This window comes from Festucalex cinctus, chromosome 3 (assembly GCF_051991245.1).
Source record: "Festucalex cinctus isolate MCC-2025b chromosome 3, RoL_Fcin_1.0, whole genome shotgun sequence".
Lineage (NCBI taxonomy): Eukaryota > Metazoa > Chordata > Actinopteri > Syngnathiformes > Syngnathidae > Festucalex > Festucalex cinctus.
In genome coordinates, this window is record NC_135413.1 from 30,172,999 (window position 1) to 30,193,202 (window position 20,204).

The window sequence follows — 20,204 nt, forward strand, 5'->3', positions numbered from 1 at the left end:
GCTGATATTTGTCCAAATGTGTATAATCTCTGTGGATATCAAAAGTCTGCACACCCCTGTTGAAACCTGTTCACCAAAACAACACACCAACAATGAATGCAGCACGGTTGCATCATGTTTTGGGGCTTTTCGAGGCAATTGTGAAAAGTTCCAAATACCAGTCAATGTCAGCACCAGTCAAGCACAAAATCTTTTTGTCTTTTGCTAGAAAGCAAATACAAATTCCAGGAAAAATCCTAAGTGAACATCTGACATTTATTTAGAGTTCATCAGACGCACTTGAAATGGCGGCAGCAGTGCGCCAGCTCCCACGTGAGTTTGAATGCGAATGGTTACATCTGAACATAGCCACTTCCACAAGTAGAAGAGGGTGTGAACACTTGTGCAACCATTATCTCACTTGTTTAGTTTTACTTTCAGACTTAAGACGTTTTATTATCAATTGAGTTGTACAATTTATAGGATACGAGACGAAACAAGTTTAGAAATGATTCATCTTGAACCTGACATTTTAAACGAGGATATTTAGAATTCTTGTAGCCATTGTACACAGGTTGAGGACAGAAAGTAGTACTTTGTGGTCACAAAGTAGCATTATATCTGTATCATCTGACAATTAGCATAGATTTTAAACATAGAAGGGCCAAAACATCCCTAATGAAAATTAAATTGCACAAAAAAAAAACTAGCCACCAGAAGGACCTACAATTGCACAAATGGAAATCAACCTGACTTTTTTTTAACAGTTGTGTTGCATTTAAATATCGTGAACATGACGACGACGACGATATTGTGGCACTTTTAATATCACGATATTGTCCTTATCGTTACATCCCTACAATCCATACTCTCTCGTGTCATGTCGGCACAAACCTGTAACCACACACAAATCGGATATGTACAGTATCTGATTTTCGATTTTTTTGATGTGGTACGTGACAATGAAGTAAATGTTCATCCCGATTCTGCCAACATGCTCCGAGGGATGAAATTGTTAGAAACAATAATATGACAAATGTTATGTTGACAGCCGGAGGACCCCCTCGGTGTCCTCTCAAAGACCCCCCAAGTGGCCCCAGGACCTCTGCTTGGCTAACTTCGACATGTTCCAAGGCAAAACACTGAATTTGTGCTCACGTTTAAGCATTTTGTACAATTTTGGTCTACAAAAAAAAAAAAAAGCCCCAAAACGATTCAGCCCCTCGGGTGCTAAATATTGGCCCGATTGCGCGGCGTGACAGTGGAATGGAAACGTCACATATGCCTGCCTGCACTCTTCGTCCACAACAACCGCTTACAAACTTGTCCACGCCAGGAATGTGGACATTTAATCGCACTGCCCACCGCCCCTCCTGAAAAGTAGAAGTTAGAAGCCGGGGAAGAGGCGGGCGAGGCGACTTGTAAGCTTCTTTTTCTCTTCTTTTTTTTTTTAAGCTAACTTTTTTTCTTACCTCTCCTCCTCGACGTTCAGCTGTTCTCGTCACGCAAAAAATAAATACGCCGCGTGGGAAGAAGGCGTCTGCTGTCGCCGCAATCCCAAGTGCGAAGAGATCGACCGGTAAATGCGAGTGGGGCTTTTTCGTCCGCTTCTCTCGCTCGCTTGCTCTTCTGCGTGGCTCCTCCGACAACTGCCGCTGCATTTTTTTTCCCTCCCTCCTCTCCTCTCCTCTCCACCAGCTTGACGCGTGAGCGCGCGCGTGCTGGGATCCTGGGCAGGCCATCGAGAGCCGCGTGAACGCGCACTCACGAATCTGTATTTCAAGCTGTGGCGCGTGCACGGTGCATACCCGGGTTTCATTCCGCCCCCCCAGCACACCCCACCAAGTTAGGTATATTTTTTTACCACAAAATAAAATGTTATATATGAGCGTTTACAATCTAAATAATAAAAAGACAAGTTAAAATACATAACACATAAAATACTACAATTCCCAGAATGCAGTTCAGCCACAAACAAACTCAACATTGATTTCCAGTACCGCGTGTGCTTAACTTTTTAACAATATAAGGATGGAGTGAAACTATAACGTGAAGTTTTGGCCATTCACAATACATACTGGAGTTAAAAAATAGTAACAACCACACGAAGAAGTGTGTCTGCACTAAGGTAAGTAATAAATGATATGCTGTTGCTAACTCATGTTTAATCAAAATGCTAATACTGTACCGTGCTTGAGGCCTAGTTAGTAAATGGACTGAGTTTATGTAGCATTTTAAGGTGTACATTTACTGATTTATTAGTTGATTATTGGGCAGGTATTTTAAAGACAACTTCTGGCTAACTTTTTTTTTTTTAAATATTAAGACAATTGGGGTCAAGACTCGTTTTATTATTATTTTTAATATGAACTTAAAAACGTTTTTTTTTTTAAGTTATTCAAATACAATACAAAGTATGAATAAATATAGCACAGATAAAGAGGCATTTGTATTTCAAAAAATAGAAATTGAAACTAGTGTTGAAGTGGCAAAAAAAAAATTAAGCCATCATTGAGCTGGTCCATTGGACAAAACGACAACAAAAACATGTCGATGCACTTACCCTACACTTTTACTTGGTTGTTTAATTTCACAGTTTGTGGGTTGGCAGGGACCCCAGAGACCCAACTATTTGTTAAATCACTTTTCAATTATTTAAAATATGTTGTTGTCCAAAGCAAAAACAAACAAACAAAACAAAAAAACATCTGTTTCTCATCCATTGAAATGAATTCACATCTTACATCTTTCTAAAATTAGTGGATGGTGAACACTGGTTGGGGAATCCCCTTTCGTGCTGCCTTCAGGTGCTGTGGGAAATAACAGGAAAACTGTGGTAAATGTCCATTCCATTCATTTCCAGTCATTATACCATTGTTGTGTTTTTTGATTCAATAAATACCATTTATAAGAAAGATACTTCTTGGGTTGCTCCTGAAAAAAACATGGTGAACCTGAAGGCAGCATTGGAAGAAGGGGAAAAAATGGGCGGAGCTTATTGCCAGAGCGTGACATGTCGAAATGACTCGGGTTTTTTTTCTTTCCTTTTTTTTTTGTAAGTGAATTCCAATCATTGTTTCCTCCTCCTCCTCCTCTGCTCCTCTCAATCCACCAGCCGATGACTTTCCTTCCAAGGCCGCATTGATCATAAAATATACAATGACCCTGAATCACATTTTACACTTTTATTGAGCAAAATAAAAAGGTTATACAAATGTTCAAATAACAAAAGATTCTGCCAACTGCATGTTTAAATGATTACTAGTACTGCAAATAGTCTGATTTTGTTTTAACTTTACACTTGTTTTTCTTTGAGTCAACTTTATCAAATATTCTAAAAATCTAATCTATATATATATATATATATTTAAAAATAATTAATTAAATTTTATCGCAGTTAGTTTTATTTTATTATTTAAGATGGAGATTTTGAGAAAATAGCATAAACCTACAGTATATTTGCTAAACATTTGTAGGATTATTTCATTTTATTTGGTTATTTGCAATGCTTGCCTTATATATTTAAATTACACATTTTAATGCGTATTTATTTTGCTCTAAATTTGTAATAAAAAAATAAAAAAACTTTCGTTACTGTGGTGCCTTGAGATAGGAGTTTAATTTGTTCTGTAAGCACACTCGTAACTCAAAACGCAACACAAATCTTTGCCCATTGAAATCAATACAAATGTCATTATTCCATTCCACCCCCCCCAAAAAAAAACATGTTTTGCAATGTGTTTTTAATAAACAGAAATCATAATATTATACTTTCGAAAAAAAAAAAAAAAAAAAAAAAAGCTCTTTGCAGAGGATAAAGACTAAAGCGGTGTTTGTTAGCATTATGCTAAACAGACTTTAATCGTTTTTGCTTGCAAGTCAAAGCACACCCAAAAAAAAAAGACCTGTCAAATAACAGTTCCAATCTCAAAAACTCTTAAGTTGGGTTACTCATATCTCAAGGCACCACTCTATCTACAACTTGTCGTGTCTGTCGTTTACAGCACTTTAAAGACAAATTCCAACACGTAGCAAACATTTTTCAGCAAGCTGAAAACTCTTCTCGAGTCGCCTCAAAAAGAGACGCTTAACGGCAGCGAAGCCAAAAAAGACTGAAGACAAAAAAAAAAAAAAAAAAAAAAGCAGGGCATGCAACATGAAAAGGTCCTTCTAATCAGCAGAATGCGCCGGCGCGGCCAAATCCAAAATGCACAATGCAGGTGCGGGGCCGCTCCAAAAAAAGATGTGAGCGAGTCTGGCAGGCGGCGTGAGTCAGTGTTGGCAGGAAGTCAGCGGTGTAATGATAAACTTTCAAGTGACTCACTGCTATAAAAAAATAAAAAATAAAATTAAAAAAAATTAAAAAAAAAAAGACGGCGGGAACAAGCTCAAAGACTTGACGCGCGCAAATAGACATTTTTGTGCTATTGTGATTGGCTGTCAAGTCGGGTTATATAGCAACTGAGAATAGTAAAGAATTAGTATGTACAAAAAATAAAAAATAGAACGTCAGTGTTGCTTTGCTAATGGAATAAGCAAAAATTGTTCAGGGAGTTCATTTTAATTTAATGGAAAGATGTCATATTCAAGCATAAATCAACATTTTGCTTTATCATAAGCATAAATTTATGCCCCCCAAAAAAAAACAATTTTCAGCAATCAAAAGTTAATATTTTGTCCAGAATGAATTTGATTTGATAACTTCATTATTTTTCATGTACAATTAATACCATTTAATTTTTCTACTTGCTGTCGACAGATGATGACATCACCTGTGCTGAGGAAGTAGGTAAAGACCAATTATGGCTCGTTAAAGGGATACTTGACTCATTGAACAATTTTCAACAATCAAAAGTTAATATTTTGTCCAGGATGAATTTGCTAACTTCATTATTTTTCATGTACAATACCATTTCATTTTTCTTCTTGCTGTCGACTGATGATGACATCACATGTGCTGAGGAAGTAGGTATCGACCAATCCCAGAAAACAGGTGAGCCATGAAAAATAATGAAGTTAGCACATTAATTATCGACAAAATATTAACTTTTTACTGCTGAAAATGACTCAATGAGTCAAGTATTCCTTGAAATATCTTGGGTGAAAAACATTTGCAAATCATTGTATTCTGTTTTTATCCCACTTCAATAGAATGAGTTCCATATTAAGAGCCAACCTTCAATTTTATGAATTATAGTCTTGTTCCCTATTAACAGTAGACCCCCACTGTTTATGGTTGCCAATGACCGCCAACAGCGGAAATCCAAGAATAACTGATGCGCCCATAAAAGGTATTAAAATCGTTTAAAGTACCACAAATAAACATACTGTCAACTATGATCTATGAAGACTCGGGAAGAGGCTCATAGCACTTCGGATGCTAACAAATATTACGACATGCTTTGCTACGTAAATTAAAAATTGGACTAAGATGCACACAGGCAAATTTCTCCGCTAATAACGAGGGATTAGTTCCGAAAAGATAACCTGTTAATTTGTGAAATTTTGACTTCACTGTATTTCCATACATTTCGGTGAATTCCAGCCTATGTACACAAACTTTGCACATTTCCGGAATCATGCTAACTTGGATGCATGACAACAAATTTGCTTTGACTTCTTTTTCCGGATTCTTGGTCACCTCAGATGTTAACGGGGCCACTTCGTTCGAGTTCAATTATACCCACAAACCTAATAGATATTTTGTCATTTGGCAGTCACGCTCATTCGGGAGTTAACTTGGCAAATTGGGGCAGAGCGGGCCGCTGCCCCAAACTGCAGGGAGAGGCGGTGAGCAACTGGTCAGTCAGACCCAGACAAAAAAAAAATTGTAATGGATTAGGAGACATGTTTATCAATACACGTCAACTTTTGAACTCAAATCTTTGCTCTGTTTTAAACAGAGAATGTTTCTTGCAACCACAGCGCCACCTGTTGGCTATGATTTTTATTTATTTATTTTGAATTAGTTTGTTTTACTAAGTTCAAACACACCTAGTGTCATTTTTGCATTGAGGGCAAGTTGGGCAGTGCCCCATCATAGCCAACAGGGATACTTTTTTTAATTTTATTATTATTATTTTTTTTTTATTAAAGGGATACTTAACTTATTTAGCCCATTATAGTAATAAAAAGTGAATATTTTATCTACAATTAATTTGATACTTTCATTATTTTTCACGTATAATTAGTACCTTTAAAAACACATTTTGCAACCTGCTCTCGACTGAAAATGACATCACAAAGTGCTCAGGTAACCAATCACAGCTCATCTGTTTTCTAGGTTTGGTCATGTGACATTCACAAGCTGAGCTGTGATTGGTTGCCGGAGCCCTTGTGATGCCATTTTCAGTCGACAGCAAGTTGCGAAATGTGTTTTTTGAAGGTACTAATTGTACATGAAAAATAATGAAAATATCACGTTTATTATAGGCAAAATATTAAAAGGATACTTCACTTATTTAGCTCATTATAGCAAAATGTGTTTTTAAAGGTACTAATTGTACATGAAAAATAATGAAACTATCACATTTACTATAGCCAAAATATTCACGTTTGACTGCCAAAAATGGCTAAATAAGTGAATTGTGAATTGTTTCAATTGTTTGTAAGAGCTCAGCCGCAATGGGCTATTCCCTCCTCCCCTTCACTACTTTATTGATTAATTAAATAGGAAGGAGCACAAGTGTTGCAATTAGAAAAAAAAAAAAAAACATTTGTGAAAGTGAATGTTGAACTTGGATGGTTAAAAGGCACTTTCATAAATATTCAATGGCACCAGTCAGTGCTCAAATGGCCAACAAACGGCACCTCCCTGGTTTTGGCACCGGATAGCTTATCGCTTATCAATGAGGTAGGACATGACGGCCGGATTCATCTGCAACAATCTGAGTCACGGAGCAAGGAGGAAGGATGCCATTCATTTTGGGCGGACAGAAAAGAGCAACTCGAATGGGCGAGAGCGGTCATGAAGCCACTTGACCGATTGGACTCCACCAATCCTGCCAAAATAAGAGCGTTAGCATGGAAGTCAAAAGATCCTAAAGTTAACAGAAAAATGGGCTTGTGTTCCGGTTGCTCAGTACAATATGGCTCAAGTGGACAAAACAATGGCGATAAAATGATGGAATGGAATCCTGCGTTCGAGTTCAGGCAACGACATGAAAACAAAATCAGGCTGCAGCTAAGCTCATTAAACAAATGAGCTTATCTGCCAAGCTTACTGCACATGAGCGGCCATGTTGCTATCGGAAGCCAAGAAGCCAAACTGCAAATACTAAGTTGACGATGGATGAACAGGTGAACCCAAATTTGCGCCTTTCGAAAGATATTAATACGCAAAATATGCAGAACATACACCACATCATGTTACTTATGTTTACAATAAGTTAAAGTCACTTTTCATTCACGACAGCACTGGAGCAGAATTGTCATGTACAAGAGTTGCGACACGTGTGGCCTTTGCAGACGGGAAGTCTCAGCTGGTAATGTGGAGGTAGGAGAAAAAAAAATGGCAGCGTTAAATGAAAACAGGAAGCCACATAATGCCCAGTCAAAAAACAAATATAGTGATACACTAGCTGAAAGCCATTTGAACTTCCCTCTTTTTTCAAGTGGTTTTACTTCTTTTGTTGAGTCATGAATGAATTTAGTAAGGACCACGCAGCACTTACAAAAAAGTGAGTACTTTTTTTTTTTTTTTTTTACTGAAAACTCAACCACTTTTCGTACAAACATACACAAAAAAATAAATGGCACATTCGTCAACAGAGCCATACAAAATATGAACCACAAAGTTGTAATTGTATAAGAATGCAAACATTCGCCTCTGGCAACATATTTCTTGGAACGTTTGGGTTATTGTTTCACAACATTTGAGTGACAAAACTGTGGCTAGATCCATGAAAAGACAATGAAAAAAAGGAGAAATAATAAATATGAGGAGCTACATCATCTTCATCACTTTTGAAGAGTTAAATGTTCTTTTTTGGGGGGAGGGCGGGGGGCGTGGACACGAGGATCAATGTGTTTCTCTTCCACTTGGATGTGCAGCAATTATCTAATGAAACAAAAGTACATTCACATTTTTTGAATGCTCATATAATGCATGAAGCCCAGCGCCACACCAACAATGTTATGTACATAATATAAAAAGTCAACAGCGCAGTTCAAATGCCAGGCTTTTTGTAAAAAACATAACAAAACATTGTCTCCTAAAACTTGTGCAACCCAATTGACAAAAATGTACATTTGAGAGAGTAAGTAAAAACATGTTAACTCCTACCTGTCCAAACGGTTGACCAGATCCCTCACGGTGTTGATGAGGCTGTCGTGTTCCTGCGGGTTGCTCATGATGATGCTGTGCAATTTCTTCATGTACGAGTCGATGGAGTCGAGGGTGGGCATCTCCCCGCTGCCTGTTCAAGTGATGATGGGAATAATTTATGGCGCTGGAGACTTTTAAAGATGTTCATATTGAAAGTAGGCGAGCAAAGGAAAAAACAAAACAAAAATAACCAAAAACAAGCATGGAAACATCAAGGTCACCGGATGCCGAAGTTCTTGTTCTGAGCAACATCAAGCGCAGCCACAACTTGTTCCCTGACATCATTAGTGAATCAACTAAAAATAAATAAATACATAAAACAGCAAATGTGCAAGTAAACACTTGACGCTACTTTCAGTAGAACACCTTTTCATTCAGCGGAAAACTCAATCAATCTTTTTCGCCTCCACACCCATGGGAAACGGTGCCAACTGCTTTGGGAGCGGTTGCAGGAAATTGGTGGAGGACAAAGAGGGTTCGACCTTTATATAAAACTAGCGGATTTATAACTCTTCCCTGATGAACTCCGTGGCAAGTTTTGTTTGACTGATTGTTACATGGGATGGATGTAATTCGCTTTGCAAAATATTATATAAAACTCTAATAGGACTTTAATTAACTCATTTTCACTGAACCACTCGCTTTTTACTGGACTTTGGCAGATTTTGCAAGGCCCACAAAATGTGTCCTATTGCTATAAAAACATGGAACCTACCAAAAGGAAGATGAGACTAAGTATATTTGCACCTATTTCCATTTTGCAGCAATTCACATTTGAATACAGCTAAGTTTCATCATTATTCACGTTCCTGGTGAAAACACTAAAAAAAAGAGCTTGTTGCAACATGGCCCTGGCTGATTTTCTAATACTCTGCTGTCACCTGCTGGCCGTTTTTGTAACAACCACCATTTCTTTAAGTCACTGCTTCATTTCAGAAGCTGCATCAAAGCCTTTTGTAAAAAAAAAAAAAAAAAAAAAAAAAAAAAAAAAAAAAACTAAATAGGTTTTTGGGAGTGACGGACAAAGTATTTAAAAAACGTATTTACACGTTTTTTGGTTTGAATGAGTGAGAAAAAAAATCACTGTCACCGATCTTGATCAAAAAGTGGCTCACATAGTGGTTGATTAGAGGATTAAAAGCCGCCGAAAAAGGCGAAATGTCAGCTCGGTGGCTACCTGGCAGCGACACAGAGGAGAAGCTGGCGGTGAGCGCCTGTCGCAGGGTGTCCAGGTGCTGGTGGAGCAGGCCGTTGCGCCCCCTCTCCTGCATCACGTCGCCTTCCAGGCGCTCCACGGCGCCGCGCATGCTCTCCACGTGTTTTTGGAGCGCGGCGTTGCGCTCCTCGTACTCCATGTTGGTCTTGCGCAACTGCCGCATCTCGGCCTCGCGAGCTAAACAAGAAGCAAAGGACGATTGAATAATGGGGAGAAACGCTGCCTTCGATTTTTTTTGCTCAGAAATGTCTCCTTAGAAATCCTTTTACCTTTAGACAAGAAATAATCAGCAAAGAATCAACACCTCGTTTCTAGCATGTACACCATCATGAACCCATGTTACATAAACAACTCTATTCAGTTTTGTGTTAATTTCGCCAATGAAAACTAAACAAAAATATTTTGTCAACACTCATTTTTCACCGAACTAAAACTAGATGAAAACCACCATTAATAAACAATAACTGGGACTAAATCAGTTTGCATTTTTGTCGACTAATGAAGACGAGACAAAAATGTGCTTAATAAAAATTGGACTAAAATCTTTTGACATTTTAGTTCATGAAAATAAACAAGACAAAAATTATCTGATTTTGTAAAATCTTGTCTCTGGTAATCTGTCACATGACACTGTCATCAGTGTGATGTGACACACTGTGACAAACCCCCTTTCAAATCTGCATCTTGCAAGTACCACATGGAGAAAAAAGAAAAGAAAAAGGAAATTATAGTTATAACGTTAACATTAATCCAATGGTGATAACATTCAAACAACAATATAATGTTAATCCGGCCGCTAACTAATGCTGGCTAATTTACTAGCTAATAGCGTGGAGCCACAGTAGCCACTTGTTGACATACTGTAATTGTGTGTCAAGTTGTTTTTCCTCAAAAAGATGAGAAATTTTTATTCAACATTAAATTATTCAACATTGAAGCTCATCAATAGTGTTAGCTAGCATGCTAGCTCCTAAATAACACGCTTGACATGACAAATATGCGTACTAACATTTTACACTGTCACCTCATTTCACCTTTTGTACACAATAAAATAGAGGCACATTGTAACAGTAAACTAAATTGCGAAATAGCAGAGCACGAACACTGTACAGTATTCCCCACCTTTGCTGTGGTTGAGGAACTCCTCAGTGAAAATGGGGATGTCAAACACGGTTCGGTCCTTCCCTTCTGCATCCTTCTGGTGATCAACAAACACAGAATGTGAAAACGCTGACGGGATACAGTCAAAGCATTCTGGGAGAAAAAAAAAAAAAAAGTAGGCCACTGTAAAATTCTGCTTATTTGAAATAACTTGCAGAAGCTTTAACGACAATGTATCTGGCTGACATCCTCCAATTTATACTTTTAATACGGTATGACTCGTAGCCAGCCCATATCAACACATGTAATATTGACATGTTGACAGACAGGCCAGGAAAAAAAGCCACTGACCTCGTGCAGAGCCTCGTTGGCCGCCTGGTTCCCGACATCTGGTGAGGAAGGAAAAGAAGAAGAAGAAGAAAAAAAAAAAAGAGAGAAATGAAGAAAGAGGACAGCAGATGAGTCATATTTCCGTCACTGGGAGCCAGCTTTCGCTCTTGACCCAGCGAGCAAAAAGTCATCCAGAACGCTCCGCTCTGTCCACTGCTCAGCACAGGCACAACTGTTCATTCGACAGCCACAAATCGGGAGGCGGGTTGGAAGGACCAAATGTTCCTTTGTTTCTGAGCGGCCCACCAAAAATTCAAATGTATGCCAGAGCAACAGGTGGCGCTATGACGAATTAGTGTCAGGCCATTTTTGCCCATCAGAAGCCTAATGTAAGGTTTTTTTTTTGTTTTTTTTGTTTTTTTTTTAAAAAGAGGCTTGACTTGAATCTCCCACAGTATGTAAGGTTAGAAAACAAACTCGTGGAGAAAAAAATAATAATAATTTGAACTTTTACTTTTTCTTTGACTTTTATGTGTCTGTTTCCTCTCCAGTAAGTGTTTCAACAGGCATCTTTATAGAGAGAGTAATAGTTTATATTTTGCAGTCATCTTTATTTATATGGTGGTTTATGCCTCTTCACATTTAGCGATGTTATAATGCTACATTTTTATGATGGTGACAAAGTAATTCACTTTAATATTTTCCATATACAGTGGCACCTTGAGATACGAGCGACCAGACTTATGAGTTTTTAGAGATACAAGCCATTCGGTAAGCTTTTTGCTTTGAATTGAGAGCAAAAATTTGAGATAAGAAATCAACTCCGCAACAAGCAGCAGCTCGGCAAATTAGTGAACAATTGTTCAAGATGTTCTTTGCTACTCCAAGTTTAAGTTTGTCGAAAAACAGATTGAGAATTAATTGTGTTCCAATTTGAAGGTTACATTGCATCACTGTGAGTGAGACTGTGAGTTGCTAGATTATTGCTGAAAAAAACAGAAAATTAAATTTTTCTTCACACATTTTCTTTAAAAAAAAAAGAAAAAAAAAAAAAAGACTAACCTCTGAAAAATGGCAAGCTGTGAGAAAAACAAAACAAATTCTGTGGTTTCTTGTCTACATGCATGTGCTTAAAAAAGTGATGGGAAGTCTTCCCTCTGGGCAGAGCTTTTGAAGTTTTAAGTGCAGTTTGTGTGTGGAGGAAAAGTTCAAATAAATCTTCTATTTTCAAAGTATACTGGCGGACAAGCTCGTCACACGGCCATTTAAATCTGTTTTGTGATTTTAGTACCAGTATTTATTTAGTACTTGACTTGTGACTTTCCCACTGTCCATTTTGGCCTGAGAAGACTTTTTTTTTTTTTTTTGCCAAGTACCTTGGATTTTGAACGACACATCAAATTAGTCCAGCCCTCACCGCCTCTGTGTCGCTTGCCCTTCTGCTTCTCTTGGACCTTCCTGGTGAAATGCTTGTACGCCTCCGTCTTCTGGTATTTCTCCAGCTCCCGCATGTAGCGCTCCTTGTCGCGGTCCGCCTCGTCCAGGTATCGCTGTGTACACATACACGCACAAAGAGTGGCGTGAAATGTGGTGCAAGTATACTTCATTTTGCAATACTCCAAAAATCTGTCAGATTTCTAAGTCCGTATGAGCTAAATTTTCAGTTCAATATTTTGCCAACTTTTTTTAAGTTAAGTGCGGCAGGCTCGTCTTTGTGGAGGTGGCAGTGGGTGGGTTTCACATCCACCTATTTCTATTCAAATTTTTAAGAGCTGCAAAAATAAACGAATGGAAATGCTAGAAATTTGGAAAAAGGCACAAAAATCACAACGACGATTTTACACTTAGGAGGGTTGGATTATGGAAACCGGTTTATATGTAATCACAAAAAATGTCAGTGACAAATAGGGCTGCACAATATTGGAAAAAACATGCGAGATGCGATATAGTTGCTGAATATAGCGATAGCAATATTGTGATATTTAACATGTACCTAAAGAAATTTTATTTTTTATTATCTAATGAAAGAATTACATTTTTTTTCATGCGGTAAAATAATCAAACGCAATGTATTCTTAATTAATTGTAATCACCTCTCAATAATGTTCAACTACTGGATGGCAGTGCACATTTTCGTTAAGTGCACTGTTCCAACTATGTTTTGCATTATTAGGGTTGGAACACCTATGGAACTCGGGGCGTGGAAACCAAATAAAAAGAGAGGGCGAGGAGGGGATTTCTTTTTCAGATTGCAGTAGTGAATTGTATCAGTCAGTTCCTCTCCTCGAACTGAGTGTCTTCTCTCCTTTTTTTGTCATGTTTAATAAATGTCAAACTGGTAAACCTGTGAGTCTGACTAGTCAAATTCAGATAAAAGCATCAAATTCCATATCAAACTTACATTTTTTACTTACATTTTGCATAGGCCAATATCGCGATATCGATATTTTTTTTCGATATATTGTGCAGCCCTAGTGACAATGAAGTTAGTTATATTTGAGGGGGGATTGAAATATTTCTGTAATTGATAAAATAAGTCAGCTGAGTCTCTTGTCGCAGAGAGACAGTCTCATATGACGTCTCTTCATATCAACAAAAAAAAAAAAAAAAAAAAAAACAACAAATAGAGCTGCGTTGTATATTCGTTTTGCCCATTTTCATTAAATTTGCCAGCTGGAATAGTTATGGCGCCGCCTGCTGCTTCATCATGTACGCAACAGTCCATGAATGCATGCTTAGGTCCTGATCCTCTTCTCAGTGTTATCGTTTTTTTTCGCAGCTTTGATGTTGCTTCCCACCTGTTTCTCCTCAGGCGGCAACTTGCTCCACTCGTTGCCCAGCATCCTGGTGATCTCCGGGAAGGGCACGTCCGGACGCTCGGCCCTCAGCTGCTCGCGCCTGTCGTTCATGAAGCGAACGTAGCCCGTCAGCGGCGCTTTGGGGGCATTCCTGTCCTTCATGGGCTTCTTCCGCTTCCTGCCCTTGGTCCAGTTGGAACGTCGTGTCTTCGAAGATGATAACACCCCCAACCAGAAAAAACATCTCGGGTAAGGATTGCTACACACTAGATGTCTAATGAAAACATGCATGGTGGCCCCTCAAAGGTAGACCTGGAAAATTCTAATTTAAAAACATTTTTTTGACGTAAGAAATAACAAATTTTATTAATTTAGTTGATTCCTGAGGTACTACAGTAAACGAACTTCGGAGTAGAGATGCTGTCTATCACGCATCATTGCTACAGCTAAGAAAGAAAATTAAGCGTACAAAAGTTCAGTTAAAAACTAACTTGTAACATGACCGTCAAAGTTCAATCCGTACCTCATCTCCATTTCTCTGGCTGGTGTTCTCCGTGTTGGCTGCAGGAGACGACTGCTGCTCATCCATGACTTTGAATCCTGCAGACAAAAAAAGAATATAATTTGTACAACAGTGACCAGTTATGTTTTTGTTTTTTTCTTCCGACCCCCATCAAACAATAGGAGATGAGTGTACCATCTGGAAACATTTGTCACAGTAAAGCCCGCGCCATCTGGGGGAGCCAGATAAGCCAAACTTTGACATTTATTTTCCCATCCTGATAAAAGGATGATTGCAAGCAAACTCCTTCAAGCCAGCCACATTTTCCCTGTCTACAGAAATATTAATCAACTGCTGAATTAGAAAGTACAAATATTGAGTACTTGTGTGGGCAACAGACTAAACTCTGCAGACAGCAACAATGCAACATCCTTTTAAACTTTGAACCCCGTCCACGTCACTGCACGGGAAGTGAGTGTCAACATCCTGGACGGCATTTCTGCCCCCAGCCATTAAACACTGTGGGAAATAAAGTCAAGAATGAGATAATCCACTGCAAATATTCCTTTTGGGCGGGGAAAGTCCAGTGAGCTTTTGTCTCCCAACATTTTTTTTTTTTTTTGTGATGTCTGACCTCACTTTTCTCAGCGCTTTAATGAATGAGTCAGGGTTTCTTTATTTATATATTATTTATAGCTCAAAATATTCATCTTACTTTTACCAGAGAGATGCTCAAACTTTGACCGGGGGGCTATTTTTGCCCCCCCACTGTATGTTCTTTTAGTGGCCTAGACATATACTAAAATAAATATTTGACTTGGCTTGCGTTGTCATAAGAAATTTGTGCTCATCACTCATTTCCTCATTTTCCACCAATCACACCTGGCGTATAGTGACTGCTTGGTTGGCATTTGTGAGCTTCATTTTTGTCATTTCTGCCAATACAACATTATTTTATTCTTTAAAAGAATAATGTCGAAGTCGCTTCTTACATCCTTGGATTTTTCAGTAATCGGACCTTGCAAGAAAAATGTGGACACTCCTGTTTTACAGAAGTAAATTGTATCAACCAATCTGTGAAAAGTCCCAGGACTGCTGCCACAAGGCATATTTGAATCCAAGGAAGTTTCTCTTTAGAAGTCATCCCCCTGGAGTCTAATGAATTTTCCCAGTCTTCTCTGAAGAGTGCTTGCAGGATCATCTGCAATCCAGTCAGCTTGATCAATTGATATCATCCACATCTTCAAAACGGATGCCCTTGAGCCAAGTTGAGCGAGTCAGGAGGTTACTCCTGCACAGCAATGTTCTTCTCGGCCAGGAACTGTCAGATGCTCAGCTCGCTGTGCGCAGGCAAGTTGTCCTGCCACAACTCTCACCTCTTCTCACACACTAAACAAAATAAACACCAGATGATCTTATTTTAGAAGTGCGGGTTGATTGTGCAGCCCACTTTAAAGGGGAAAACTAGTTGCTTGGGTTTGTAATACATCTAAATTTGACTCAGTACTGGAACTTTCCTGACACACCTAACTCGTTTTCTGTATGCTGCACTGACCTCTTCTGGTGGGAAGCCCACAATGCACCACCCATAAAAGCGTTACACAGAGGGTCTCTCCCCCACCCTCATCCATTAAGCTTGACGTCACTATGTCAATAATATAACGGGTTTACAACAAACTATCAACCTTAAAAATGGTAAATTATGATTACTGTACTGTATATGATCGGTTTGGGTATTCACGTCAAATACCCTTTCGTGTAAAGGTTAATTTTAATTTAGCTTGGGGAAAAACACGACAAGAGCGGTCTATTTCGCAAATATAATTACTTTTAATGAGTTGGAATGAAAACAATGTTACTATGTATTTATTTTTACAGTCTGCAATGCTAGTAGTCCTTAACCAGTGACAAACGTCTACGTTTAGTTTGTTGCTGACGTCACAGCTGCTATTTATCTCGTACTTCACGAAAGATAAACACCAAATAGTGTCCCCTCGCAAATAACCCACATTTTGACCCACTTAAATGCAAAGCTAATTGTTCAATTCAAATGTCGAATACAGCAACGACGGTTCTGTTCGCACGGACCTGCTAGCCAAAAAGAAGCTAGCGGTGCTGTTAGCGTTGTTTTAGCCAGGAACCGACCGTGGAACATTCCGCTTTTTTTTGTCGTGCACACAACTCATGTCTCATGTAATACAACCTAACCATCCAAGAGGCAAAAATCACCAAACTAACCTTAGAAAATGTGGACGGTAGCCGAAAGTGAGCAGATGTTTTTTGTTTTCTGTTATTAATCAAAACAGTGCGGGAGCGACTGTCTCCATGAAAACTACAGCCGCGGTATTACTTTATATCTTGCCGTATTATTAATATGTCACTAATTAAAAATAAACTATATATTTGCTCCTATTATGATTGGGAATAACACTACAAATCCAAATAAAAAGATATTTACCACAGTAGAATATTTGCTCTAGACGGGACTTTGTAGACACGCTCTGCTGCCACTTCTTCGTCGACGTTTGAACCGACTCAGTAGGTGCACACGAAAATTGTTGCTACCATCTAACGGCCATTTTATGTATTACATCCATTCAATTCAGATAGATAGATAGATAGATAGATAGATAGATAGATAGATAGATAGATAGATAGATAGATAGATAGATAGATAGATAGATAGATAGATAGATAGATAGATTCTCCTTTTGGTTTCTACTTGCATTCGCTTAAGTGCTTGTGGTGTTTTATCTTATGGTGTGACATTGCATTTCAATGCTTACAAGGAAATCTCTCAAGAATCACACAAGGGCTGACCTCCGTCCTCCGCTTATTCCACCAGGCCATTAGCTGCTTGTGTGTTCTGAAGGTAATCGCGTTGAGTGGCGAGAAAGTGTTTTTCTTAGTAAGTAACACATCTTTGAATGTATTGTCTGGTACTTAGGTGGGGTACTGTCAATCGGTGTGTTGGGGGAGGTGTCGTTTATTTGTCTGCTGAGGGTGAGTGGAAATTATCTGCTATATGGATGGCTGAGAAGAACCCTGCATTGAAATGTGTTAGGGTAGATGGATGAATGTTAACTGCATAGATTAATAGATGGTTGAGTGATAGATACATTTTGCTCGGTGTACTGGTAGATGAATGGTTAGATGGGTAGATTGTGTAGGTGGATGCACGGTAGGTGATAGATCACGAGATTGGTGGAAGGTACATTGGTCAATGACGCTTGGACGAAACAAAAGAAAACGCCATGACAACGCTGATATACCCTGGCTTCGAACTCCTGGCGGTTGTAGAAACGTGGCTGGTTTGGTTTTGACCATCAATTCATTCATTCATTCATTCTTGTCGTTCAGCATCACTGCACATGAGTCGGATTCAGTTCAGTCGTCTCTGGGCTCAGACTGTCTTCACATCTAAGATGGCCTGAGGGGGGGAGCAACTGACTGTCCCTGTACTGGTAACCTCAAGCATGTCATGCCACCTCCAATCACATGCTATGTTGGTTCCAGACTTCTCCCGGGTCTTCAACTTCCCTCTGGGATCAATAAAGCAGGTGGCACACACATACAGACCATACCGTGAAAACTACTGTTTAGGTGCCAACATCAAGAATCTCATGGAATTTTTTTCCCCTTCTGGTTGTATCTGACAGGATTTATACTGCCATAGCATACAGAAGTCACACTCATTGTACCTTCACTTGAGGTTGAGGGTTTAGCTACCCACACAGCAGATAACGGAATCATAGAGATGGCACATGCGTATAAGAAAACAGACATAATAACCACAAAACTGCATAAATATAATTAATGTCCTAATTGGACCTCCTCTCTGTGTGGAATTTACAGTAGCCTATACTGTAATACCATTTTTTTGAAGTATTTTATTCTTGCATGTAGCACCATCTGCTGGATCTGGTGGGTCACTGCCAGAGATGGACTTGTGCCTGTCCAGTCCTTCACTGCCCACTCTCTCAAATAAAAACAAACAAACTAAACTGAATGTTACATTTTGAAAAAAGGAACGTTGTTCTATTAAAAAAAAAGGGAAAAAAAACAGACACGCACAAAAAACAAACAATTGAATATTTTTTTCAATACATAATATATATAATATACAGTAAAAACAGCAGCCAATAAAATAAAATGTAGACATTTAATATTATCTTTTACATCATACAGTATTCAATAGTTTTTCAACATCCCTTATTATTATTATTATTATCAGTCTAAAATGGCCCACGTATTGTGTCATATTTTAAAATATTTATATTATAAATGAATTAATTAATATATATAATATTTTGTTTTATGCAGCACATATAATTGTATTAGTACAGTTAAAAAGAACAACAATCAAAAGCCTTGAAATTACAAATAAGTAAATAAAATAATAAGTGTCTGAAAAACACCAACAGTAAATATGATCATTTAGGCTTAAGATTGTTTGCATCGCCATCGGTTTCACATGGAATCCCCTTGCAGCTCATCTGATCAATTATCACATTTTCCTGCCCGCGTTTGCGTACGGATGCTCATGGATAGGAATACCAATTGTGTGTTGTTAGGAAACGGCAGTGTCAACAATAATGCATTGAGTGGCTTTGCTAACGAGCTCCTGCCAATAGCTGCTCACATGGTTCAGTGTGATGCGGAGTTCAGTACTGCAAGGAGACCTCCAGAATGCACATGCATACAAAGCTTATCTTGCATAACGGTGCAGAAATCAGCATACTGTATCTATGGAGGGTTGCATCACCTTGTTGCCATGCAAACAAATAATGGAGTTAGTCGTTAGGTAGTGACAGCTTCGTGAATCATTGCGGCTTTATGTATGTAAATAAGAATGGGGCAAACAGTTGAATGTGGCACCCTAAGACTTGTGTATGAATAATTTTTATTCAAGGCCTTTAGGTTTCACATTGAAGTGTGATGATATGTTACTATCGAACCTGATGGGGTACTTACACTGACTGGCTACTCAGGACAATATGAGCAACACATTTAATTAAACATCAGACAGGGATTTAGTAACTCCAGCAATATATCTATACCTGCCACTAGATGACAGTGTCACTCTGTATCTTATGACCTATGGAGGCTTCATGCAATTTAGATGTCACAGAAGGCTCAACTGTATAATCCAGCCCTAAACTAGGCAATGTGCTTATCAAAGATATCTTTTGTTGTTGTTGTTGTTGTTGTTTTTGATTAAAATTCAATTACTAACTTCAATTGGAATATTTCCTACAGCTTAGTATTCATGAGGACGTTTTGCACAGTTTATCTTAGCATAGCATAACTGAGCATAACGCAAGCAGAACTTTGTCAAATCAGCTGATGGTTCCTTGCTTTAGCTCAACTCAACTCAACTTTATTTATAAAGCACTTTAAAACAAACATTTCTGTTTACAAAGTGCTGTAGGTACATGAAACATGGAACATCATGCAGTGGAAAGTAAGATGAGTAAACTAAGAGCAAAACAAAACATTGTAAGGAAGTATACAAGTGAATAAAATTTACATCAATAAATTAATAATAACTAAAAGTAGGTAAGTGAATAAATGAATAAATAAATATATAAAGAAACATCAAATTCATAACACAAAATACAGCAGACACTACTACAACGCACCAAAACAATGTTAAGTCTCATGGTTGAACTACGAATGTCTTTGTACTGTGCTATATTTATTACTTATGAGTAAGTGTATAGTTGCATACCATAAAATGTAGCATAGCATGGCTAAACAGTGTAGTGTAGTACAAACCATAGTGTTTGATCTGTCTTGTTTTTTTTTTTTTGTGCTCAAATAAACTAAACTAAACAATAAACAAACAACATAGAGTAGCTTAGCACAGCATAGCGTAATATAGCATGGCGTAGTCTAGCTTAGGTTAGCGTAGCTTAGCATAGCGCCACATAAAAAGTAAAAGTAAAGGTA

General features: G+C 38.3%; 2 protein-coding genes across 6 annotated transcripts in view; both read right to left on the reverse strand.

Annotated features, from left to right (window-relative positions):
* The window catches only part of peak1 (pseudopodium-enriched atypical kinase 1), a 66,986-nt gene extending 65,354 nt beyond the window's left edge, over positions 1 to 1,632 (reverse strand). The window contains exon 1 of the mRNA XM_077517508.1: positions 1,452 to 1,632. The gene's annotated coding sequence lies outside the window, so the exon portion shown is untranslated. The remainder of the gene's footprint in view (positions 1 to 1,451) is intronic.
* A 786-nt stretch (positions 1,633 to 2,418) lies between these two features.
* hmg20a (high mobility group 20A) lies at positions 2,419 to 16,829 on the reverse strand. Of its 5 annotated transcripts, none has more exons than XM_077517515.1 (9): positions 16,711 to 16,829; positions 14,274 to 14,350; positions 13,751 to 13,957; positions 12,370 to 12,502; positions 10,974 to 11,011; positions 10,644 to 10,716; positions 9,483 to 9,698; positions 8,264 to 8,396; positions 2,419 to 2,789 (listed from the first exon to the last, which is right to left on the reverse strand). In XM_077517515.1, exons 2-9 carry the CDS (start codon positions 14,337 to 14,339, stop codon positions 2,783 to 2,785), a joined length of 873 nt encoding a protein of 290 aa, XP_077373641.1. In that variant the 5' UTR covers positions 14,340 to 14,350; positions 16,711 to 16,829; the 3' UTR covers positions 2,419 to 2,782. The 5 variants fall into 5 exon arrangements, with proteins under 5 accessions (XP_077373641.1, XP_077373636.1, XP_077373637.1 ...); XM_077517510.1 differs by having other exon boundaries at positions 2,424 to 2,789; positions 10,644 to 10,719; XM_077517511.1 differs by lacking the exon at positions 16,711 to 16,829 and adding an exon at positions 16,491 to 16,703 and having other exon boundaries at positions 2,424 to 2,789; positions 10,644 to 10,719.
* Positions 16,830 to 20,204: the final 3,375 nt, after the last annotated feature.

Bases quoted from the DNA above. Each gene is read 5' to 3' on its own strand.
- hmg20a (XM_077517510.1), bottom strand. From the start codon at position 14,339: ATGGATGAGCAGCAGTCGTCTCCTGCAGCCAACACGGAGAACACCAGC. The intron at 13,958-14,273 runs GTACGGATTGAA...TCATCTTCGAAG, and splicing joins GCCAGAGAAATGGAGATGAG to ACACGACGTTCCAACTGGAC. The intron at 12,503-13,750 runs GTGGGAAGCAAC...ATGTGTACACAG, and splicing joins TGCCGCCTGAGGAGAAACAG to CGATACCTGGACGAGGCGGA.